The sequence below is a fragment of the Macadamia integrifolia genome, chromosome 10 (assembly GCF_013358625.1).
Source record: "Macadamia integrifolia cultivar HAES 741 chromosome 10, SCU_Mint_v3, whole genome shotgun sequence".
Classification (NCBI taxonomy): Eukaryota; Viridiplantae; Streptophyta; class Magnoliopsida; order Proteales; family Proteaceae; genus Macadamia; species Macadamia integrifolia.
This window is the reverse complement of record NC_056566.1, coordinates 32237912-32247662: the sequence shown is the minus strand read 5'-3', so window position 1 is coordinate 32247662 and position 9751 is coordinate 32237912. Positions and strand designations below refer to the sequence as shown.

The 9751-nt window shown below is 38.8% G+C and overlaps 2 protein-coding genes across 2 annotated transcripts; one reads left to right on the top strand and one right to left on the bottom strand.

Moving 5' to 3' along the window:
- Nucleotides 1-627: 627 nt before the first annotated feature.
- LOC122090803 (ubiquitin-40S ribosomal protein S27a) lies at nt 628-1396 on the bottom strand. The gene has a single exon (XM_042660526.1). It carries the CDS (start codon nt 1309-1311, stop codon nt 841-843), a length of 471 nt encoding a protein of 156 aa, XP_042516460.1. The 5' UTR covers nt 1312-1396; the 3' UTR covers nt 628-840.
- A 2644-nt stretch (nt 1397-4040) lies between these two features.
- On the top strand, nt 4041-8979 carry LOC122092429 (probable beta-D-xylosidase 2). The gene is made up of 7 exons (XM_042662743.1): nt 4041-4479; nt 5566-5871; nt 6158-6327; nt 6434-6534; nt 6657-7000; nt 7116-7533; nt 8242-8979. The coding sequence occupies exons 1-7, from the start codon at nt 4051-4053 to the stop codon at nt 8856-8858; spliced, it is 2385 nt and encodes a 794-aa protein (XP_042518677.1). The 5' UTR covers nt 4041-4050; the 3' UTR covers nt 8859-8979.
- Nucleotides 8980-9751: the final 772 nt, after the last annotated feature.

Genomic DNA, 9751 nt, shown 5'->3' with positions numbered 1-9751 from the left:
CCGACAGATGGAACAAATTTCATCAGGAACTCCATTGCAAAGTAGTTTGGGCCTAGCCATTAATCAAGAAGCAGTGGGAACACGAAACGCAGGAAAAAAAAATTCTATTGATGAAGGATGGCTGGTAACCCAAGCAAAGGAAAGAATAAGTTCCATTTTCATATGATCTCCTCTTATAGATAGGACAGAGCCTCAGACCCCAAGCAATACGGCAAGCCACCAAAAAGGATTCAATCAAACCTTGCCGAATCACAAAAGGTTATCCATGGATTCCCCACTTCTAAGCGTAATAAGAAAAAGGAGTTTAGTGATAAAAAAAAAAAAATGTCCTCCCAATTAGTTGGGGTCAAGATTAGCAACCCATGTCGTGAATATGAAATAGGCCAAGCAATGAAAGAAAAAAGCAGAGACAAGCAACCAATCATCCAATTAACCCACAAATAATAAATCAAACCCAATACCCCATCTTCAAATGGAACAAAGAAACACTCCACTTCGATCAACTAAAATGCCAAATACCATTTCATCCCATAAGGATCAAACAAAAAAAAATGCTTAATTCATACCAATTGCATACTAAAAAACAGGTATGTTAGGTGAATCTAAAACTTGTGAGACTGAAAAGTATAGAAAGAACAACGTGGGGATACAAAATTGCAATAGAGTAAGAGTCCTTAAAAAAAGTATTCCTACAATGATTATCCACCAAATATAAGACAGTAAGGAAGTTCACCAAATCGTAAATAACTTGAGGGAAGTTAAAGAAACGCAGTTTGTATAGCAAAGGAGTAACATCAAAACCAACCTGAAAGTCCTAAAGGGCCGCTTCCATATCTCACTTCACTCACCTCCAGCCTTCTGATAAACGTAGGTAAGTCCGCACTTGCCGCAGTAGTGGCGATCGAAATGGTTGGCCATGAAGGTGCCGGCGCCACACTCAGCATTGGGGCACTCCTTCCTGAGCCTCTGAACCTTCCCGGAATCGTCTACCTTGTAGAATTGCAGCACAGCGAGCTTAACCTTCTTCTTCTTGTGCTTAATCTTCTTGGGCTTCGTGTAGGTCTTCTTCTTTCGCTTCTTCGCTCCTCCCCTGAGACGGAGAACCAAGTGAAGGGTTGACTCCTTCTGGATGTTGTAATCGGCTAGGGTTCTCCCGTCCTCCAGCTGCTTCCCGGCAAAGATGAGGCGTTGCTGATCGGGAGGGATGCCCTCCTTGTCCTGGATCTTGGCCTTCACATTGTCGATCGTATCCGAAGATTCAACCTCTAAGGTGATTGTTTTCCCTGTTAAGGTTTTCACGAAGATCTGCATCTTCGCTAAGCTTAGGACGGCAAGGACACTAATCTAGGGTTTCCTCTGCTCTCTGAAATGAAAGGGCACCTTATCGTTAGCTCCCTATATGCCGTATTAGGGTTTCTGCAGATGTTTTAACTTACAAAAAGCTCCTTCGACATTCTTGAATTGACATAATAGCCCCCACAAAAGGAGATTCGGTTCGTCCTTCGTTTCATGGCCTGCTCCGGTCCGGCCTCATGACTTCCCTTATGGATAAGAACTAGACGTCCATAACAATGCAGTGCCAGAAAAATAGAGCATCCCCTAACGCTATGTTTGAAAGTCAAGAGAAAAAAAAAAAAAAAGATTTCAAAAAATTTGAATTTAAAGAGAGATAAAAAAAATCATTATATAATAATAATTTTTGTAATATTTTCTTATTGTCTACCAAACATAGCCTAAAGTTAGAGTCGCTGAAAGTTTAGCTCTGCCACGTCATGGCTAATCCAACTCTTTCTCCTCCGTTCTTGAGTTTCACGCTTCTCTCATCTGGTCCTACTCTGTTCTACGTTAACAACTTGAAAAGCTAAAACAAAAGGGAGAAAATGGAGCGGATTTCTTTGAGAGCTATTACTTGTTCCATTGTTGAGAATCACGGTTTTTTTTGTGTTTGGCCATGTCGGTGATGCCATTCAACCATTTGAATTAGTTGCAGACCTCCCTGTAGAACAAAGATGTGCTCGGGTTGGGTTTAGGGCAGTGTCGTTTTTGGAATTGGAGATGGATGGAACCGGGTTGGGTTTTAGGGGAGGATCAGACCCAGTTTGCCCTTTTTCTTCTCTCTCCTAATCTTGTCCGTTCACATCAGCATGGACACGTGTCACTAGATTAAAGGGGAATGGTAACTAATTGCACCTGTTAGGAATTTCTGAGGATCTGGATCCGTGAAGGGATGCAGGGAAACTTTGGTTTTTTTTTTTTTTTTCTGATAAAGGGAATGCAGGAAAACTTGGTCTTTTATTTTTTACCATTTGAGTATATTTTGAAGGACAAAATTTTCTGTAGTTTCTCTTCTCCCCTCTCTAGTTCCAGCTTCCTCTTCTTCTCCTTCTCCATTCCCTGTCTTTAGCATCTCATTTTCTCAGACCTTTCCACCCACAACTCCCACCCATCAAGCTTGCTCTCCTACTGCAACTGTTCTCACCCCCGGGGCACAACCAAAGAAGAGCGGTTGTTCTTAACTAAAATGTTCCTCTTAATGGCATTCTCAACAAATTTTTTTTGGGTGAAAAGACATTCTCAGCAATTAAAAAAATTCACCTTTGACCAGATTGGGCTGAATTGTATGAATTTCTCTTTTCTTTCAGTCAGTGAAGGGCTAAAGTGGCGTTTCCAGCCATTCATAGATAGCACATGAACATATATCATCAGGTTTGTAATCTCCCAAAGAATCCATCAGGCATCAATCATCTAAGCCTTATGAATACCAACCTCAATGATTATAACGTGTCTGGTTGAAAAGGCTTCCGATGAGATTTACTTAGATAAGTAGAGGATCATATGACCATATGGGCAACAAATTCTCACAGATGCAATAATCTTGGTTGGAGTTCACTTCCATCATTAGGAAAGACATATTTTTTCCAGTATTCCCTATGACATTCTAACCGTCTTGTGAAAATATTTCATTTGGATCTCTAATCGTTTTGCCATGTCATAATATTAGGGGAAAAAAAAAAAGTAAAATTACAAACTATTTTTTATGTTCTTAATTATAAACAGAGGAACCCATAATGTCCTTGATATAGTGATTGTTACAACTATATTTTTCTTGGTTATGAAATGATAAACCAATAATTAATAGAATGCTAAAATAGGAACAACAAAATTTGAAAACCAATTAATAGAATTATAATGGTCAGAATTTTTACAAGGCAAAAAGTTCTCTAGGATGGTTTGGATGGCCAGATGTTTTCTCTATAAGCACAAGAAACTCATAGACTTCACTACTATTTACTTCACGTGCATTTGATTTTTTACTTATAAACTTCATTACTATTTACTATTTTATTTTTAAATAATTTTTTTATCAGCTTAAAAAAAAAAATAACTATTTTCAAGAATATTGTTTGTCTATGTTCCGCACATATAGACTCAACCCCTGTTTTTTGGATCTTGTCTCATTGATGATATATATTACCGTGATTGTAAGGATGATGGATAAGCTTCAGAGATAGGATCTGTTATTTGTACGATCACCTGGTTGTACGAGTCAACATCTAACACTTGTCATTTCTTCGACCATTATAAAGATAAAAAAGGATATATTTAAAAATAAAAAAGACAGATGTTAGATGCTGACTTGTACTAACAGCTGATCAATTTTCAAAGTTTCATGGTTGGGAAGTTAACCATCTTAAACTTTCTTTTTATTTCCATAACAAGAAGAGAAAGAGGAAGAAAAAGAAGAAGAGAAAATAGAGGCAAGTCTTCCATAAGGTTAAGAACACATGGCAGCAATGTAACTTATATTAGAAACTAAAAGACTCAGAGGATACATGGGACTGTGGAATAGATCAAAATTCAGTATTTTTGGTAAAGAAAACTGTCAACAACTAAATATAGAGATACAGTAAATAGTAATTACTTTCTTTGTGACTCGGGTAAGATAAGAGACGACAAGGTATAAATAATGACGGATCATATCTGTCTATATATTATCCATTTCTTGCCCATTCCATTACATTAGCAGAAAGAAAAGAAGAGACAAGAACAATGCACCAAAGCCAAATTATGGCTGCCCTTCAAGTCGGATTTGCAGTATTCCTTCTTCTTTCTACTTATAATTACTTGGGCGTAGAAGCTGAATTCTTAGTCTGCGACAGTAAAGCATTCGAGAGTATGAAAATTGATATGAGCACTTTACGCTTCTGTGACAAGAACCTTCCTTATGATGTGAGAGCCAAGGACTTGGTAGATCGAATGACACTGGAAGAGAAGGTGGCACAGCTTGGGGACAAAGCCTTGGGAGTGCAGCACCTAAACCTACCAGGGTACGAGTGGTGGTCGGAGGCACTCCATGGTGTTTCAGACGTCGGTCCCGGTACTCATTTTGATAAAAATGTGCCTGCTGCTACCAGTTTTCCCACTGTTATCCTCACCACCTCCTCTTTCAACGAGACCTTGTGGAAAACCATAGGCGAGGTTGGTCATAACTCATAATCCTATTTTTCGTTTCTTACATTCATTCCAAATTATAAGTAAGCAATCATCCACATCGGACGTGAGTAGTCCAATATTAATGTGGGTGTCAATTGAAACTATGTTCATATCGAATGAAAACCATATTGAGACCGAATAAAAATCGTACTAATAGTATATTGCGCCAAAACTATACCATATCAAATTTTCTTGGTATGGCATAGTTTTGGTATCTACATTTGAGATGGTGAATTGCATTGAATACCGTACCGGTTGACACCCTTGCCCCATATGGAGGCTTATAAGTAAGGGTGTCAATCGGTTTGGTTCTGGTTATTCAGTTTGGTTTTGGTTTGATTCAAAATGATGATAAGGTGGACCATAACCAAATTGAAAACTGACTTGGTTCCATATTTAGATACTCAAGCCGATTCAATTTGACTTGATTCGATTTCAGTTTCAATTCGGTTATGAAAACGATTCCACTTTTGAACCATGACTCTGATGGACCAAAAGTCATAATGAGCTCAAGTTATAGGCTTTATAGCCATTGCTAACTCCAAAATTGTCTTAACATGTAAATATGTGATGATAAATTGTAAAAAAACACTTACCACCTTAAAAAAAAAAAAAAAAAAAAAAAAAAAAAAAAAAAAAAAAATCTTGTAAAAAACACTCTAGAATTTTGAAAATTGAATATTGAAAAAATCCTACTTGAGTCTTAACGATATTACTATACTACGGTTTTTTCCTTTTTTCTGTTTAAGATGTATTCGGTTCGGTTTTGGTCCAAACCTACGGTTCCTACACCTGAAACCGAAACCGAACCGCACCGAGGAGTATATTCACATACTCAAACCGAATTTGAAGCGAATTAATTCAGTTTGGTTCGGCTCGGTTAATTCTACTCAATATCTGTTTCAGTATTCGATTTCGGTTTCCAATTGACACTCTTACTTATAAGGACTTGTGCACCTTGAGGTTTATAAGGGCTTGTGCACCTTTTCCTTAGAAGCTACATTTTAAAGGAGGAATTATACCCATGTCCCAACATTTTTAAATTCCTTGTTTCAATTTTGTTCTCTTCAGGTTGTGTCGGATGAAGCAAGAGCTATGTACAATCTCGGGTTGGCTGGATTGACATATTGGAGCCCAACCATTAACGTTGTTAGGGACCCAAGGTGGGGGAGAATTACAGAAACACCTGGAGAAGATCCTTATGTGGTTGGACGTTATGCCGTCAATTATGTAAGAGGCCTACAAGATGTGAAAGGCTTTGAGAAATCTAGGAATCCGAACACACGGCCTCTCAAGGTTGGAGCATGTTGCAAACACTTTGCAGCTTACGATGTTGATAATTGGAAGGGGATTGATCGCTACCATTTTGATGCAAGGGTAATTAATTATATAGTAGTACTTGAACAAATTACAAGTCACTTTTTGATCAACTACTCACGTGGTGAAATAAGGTACCCTCTCTGCATATGATCCCACTGCTCAAGTGGTAACCAAATCACAAGTCAAAGCAATTAACGCTCCATTGACTCTTGATTTATACCCTATAGACAGTGGATCCCATGTTGGAGGTCATCATATGGGTAAAGGATCCAAACTCGACTAGTAGTGGTAAGAGTAGAACTAAACATTAATAGTAATTAATGGTAATTTTGTCAATTACAAGGTGACCGAGAGGGATATGGTGGAGACCTTTAATCTACCGTTTAAGATGTGTGTCAAGGACGGAGATGTAGCCAGTGTCATGTGTTCATATAATCGAGTCAACGGCATACCCGTCTGTGCTGATCCCAAGCTCTTGAATGGCACAATCAGGCAGCACTGGAATCTAAATGGGTGAGTTCTCTTCTAAGTTTTATCACATTACTCATATATACTACTACGACAAAATCTCAAATGAACTACAACTAACTTGTCTTTTTGTCTGTAAATATATAACTAGTTACATTGTTGCTGATTGTGATTCAATTGAAGTTATGGTTAATGGCCACAAATTCCTTAACGATACACCAATTGAGGCTGTTGGGCAAGCTCTCAAAGCCGGTAAATTTTTTGATACATAAACTTTCAACCCTCTCTTTCTTTGATATAAGTCGAAATTGTGTATATAATTGACAGTAATTTTTTCTTATTTCTTCTTGTTTATATTTTGATTATACTACCAGGGATGGATCTGGACTGCGGGAAATACTACCCAGAGTATGCAACACAAGCAGTAAGGCAAGGGAAGGTGACAGAGGCTGAAATCGATGCGTCTCTAAAGAATCTTATCATTGTTCTATTAAGACTTGGTTGGTTTGATGGTAACCCTGGTGGGTATTCAAGACTTGGGAAGAATGACATATGTTCTCCGGCGCATCTCGAGCTCTCAGCCGAGGCTGCAAGGCAGGGTATTGTCTTGCTAAAAAATGATAAGAACACTTTGCCATTAGTTGTTGGCACCGGAAAGCCCAAGTTTGCTGTTGTTGGACCCCATGCAAATTCCACGGTAGCAATGATTGGTAACTATGCGAGTAAGTTGATTCATTTCCATTTTCTACTACAAATCCCTTTTCTACAATTAAATAATAGGGCCTGATTGACAATTTTTGGCCTTCTCATTCTCCACTATTCGAACAGTAAAGAGTGGGGTAACATGCCATTATTCGAAACCAACCGACGCCATCGCCGAGTATGGAGATGTGATCTATGCAGCAGGATGCCAAGGTGTGAAATGCCCAAATGGTGATGGGATTGGTCAAGCAGTTCAGGCCTCGAAGCAAGCCGATGCAACCTTCATCTTTGTTGGATTGGACCTTTCAGTGGAGGCCGAGAGCTTAGATCGAAATGATCTCAACTTCCCTGGATCTCAAAAGGCACTCATCACCCAAATCAGTGAAGCTGCCACTAAGCCAGTTATTGTTGTCATTTTCTCTGCAGGAGGAATCGACATCTCCTTTTTGCAACAAGACCCCAAGGTTCAAGCCATCATTTGGGCTGGATACCCTGGTGCCGAGGGTGGCCGTGCCATTGCCGATGTCATTTTTGGCAAGCATAACCCAGGTGAGAATCTACTTAACTCATGAGGAAAACCCATCAACACCTTCGCCATTGATTTTCTTGTCCATGTCCATGAAGGAGTATTAGGAGTAAAACAAGCAGGGCTGAGCCAGGTTTTTTAAAATTTCATCGCAACCCTGAGTCCTCCTTGACTCAACCTAAGCCCAACATGGTCTTGAGCTTAGGGTGAAATATCTCAGTCCAAACCCAACCTAGCCCGACACAGATTGACCTTAATCAGGCCAGGCAGGGGGCCACATTGCAGCTGGCCCTGTTTTAAGCGAATCGTGTCCTTATATGCACTAAAAAGAGGGAAAAAATGAAACATAATTGATATGAATAATTTTTAATATGATATAATAAATCAAGAAAAAATATTCCCATAATATAGGTTGAAATACTAGTCAATGATGAGGGAGAATTTTGATATGTAATAACTATTATATAGTTATATAAAATCAAAAGATAGACTGGCCAAGTTGGCCCCAGACCTCAAAATTGCAGCTCAAGCCTATCCAGGCTCAAGGCGGGCTCAGGAAAGCTCGGGTGCATAAGGCCAAGCTAACACCCCTATAAAGGACCATTTTTATAAAATCAAAACATTTATATGCAGCCTAAAATATAAATGATTCTCTTATTAGAGTCTGGATTAGAATTAAAAAAAAAAAAAAAAAAAATTAATTAATTAATTCCTGGATGTTGCTCTATTAGCTGGTCGTCTTCCGATTACATGGTACCCGGCAAGTTATATAGATAATTTCCCAATGACATCAATGCCGCTGAGACCAGTCCCTGACTCCAAGTACCCAGGAAGGACATACAAGTTCTATAACGGATCAACCATCTATCCCTTCGGTTACGGATTGAGCTACACGACCTTCCGCTATGCCATTAGGTCTGTAACTAATCCGGTTATGGTGGACCTGGGGAAGTTCCAACAGTGCAAGCAAATCCAGTTCTTGGACGGTAGGAAGACAGATTGCCCAGCCATCCTAGTGGATGAATCACAATGCATGCAAGTGGTGACGGTAAAAGCAATGGTGACCAACACTGGAAAAAGGGATGGAGCACATGTTGTGTTCGTATACTCCATCCCACCATCAGGCATTGCCGGTGCACCCATCAAGAGACTTGTTGCATTCAAGCGAGTGTTTTTAGTAGCTGGAACGTCACAAGTAGTGCCATTCAATTTAAATGCCTGTCGGGATTTCAGTATTATCGCCGACGATGCTTACGAGTTGTTGCCATCTGGACAACATACGATCATTGTCGGAAATGGAAATGATGCAGTTACAGCTCAATTTACCATCGGTTTTAACCACAATTAGTTTCAATATAGTTCTGTTTTGTTGGGTCTCCTCTACCAATTCTTTCAAGGTTACAGAACTAATAATGTATTTTTTTGTGCTAATATGTCTAATAAAGGAAATCTTTTTGTTATTGCATCAATTATCTTTAGCTTGCTTTGTTTTGATCTCAAATCTATATTGCTATGTCAGACATATAGTGTTGGATATATATGTCCATCAAATCCGATTAATAAGATTGATTATTTTAATTTATGCATGACATTTACATATTGGGCTTGTACTACTTTATTCCATGGGTTTTCATCCAAAATTGTTCTCGGCTAGGGATAGGACCAGACATCCTATTCATGTGGCTAGGGATGTGATTCCAATACATAAATGTGAGCACACATATTGTGTGTATATAGAAAGAATCTGATAAGAATCTCACATGTATTGCTATGAATTTATGAGGACGAGATTAAGGGTGTTCAATTTCAAACCAAATCCGAAACTGAGCTGAATTAACCGGACCAAACAGAACCAAATTCAGTTTGAGTATGTGAGTATGTAACTCGGTTTGGCTCGATTTTGGTTTACGGTGTAAGAACCTTTGGTTCAAACCGAAACCGAACCGTATTGGAACCGAAATGAACAAATGAAAAAAATCCTAGTATTATTAAGAGAGATCTTTTAGGTGATAATTGGTTTATACAATTTATCATCACATATTTAAATGCTAAGACAATTTTGGAGTTAGCAATGGTCATAAGGCCCATAACTTGAGCCCATTATGGCCTTTGGTCCATCACAGTCATGGTCCAAAAGTGCAACCATTTTCATAACCGAATTAAAACCGATGTACAAAACCAAATTAAAACTACATATCAGAACCGAATTGGAACAAAAATCGAACCAAGCCGAATTGAATC

What these genes read in the sequence shown, in the direction of transcription:
- LOC122092429 (XM_042662743.1), top strand. Translation starts at nt 4,051, where the DNA reads ATGCACCAAAGCCAAATTATGGCTGCCCTTCAAGTCGGATTTGCAGTA. An exon ending in TGTGGAAAACCATAGGCGAG is followed by an intron (nt 4,480 to 5,565) that starts GTTGGTCATAAC and finishes TGTTCTCTTCAG; the next exon opens with GTTGTGTCGGATGAAGCAAG. An exon ending in TAGCAATGATTGGTAACTAT is followed by an intron (nt 7,001 to 7,115) that starts GCGAGTAAGTTG and finishes CGAACAGTAAAG; the next exon opens with AGTGGGGTAACATGCCATTA.
- LOC122090803 (XM_042660526.1), bottom strand. Translation starts at nt 1,311, where the DNA reads ATGCAGATCTTCGTGAAAACCTTAACAGGGAAAACAATCACCTTAGAG.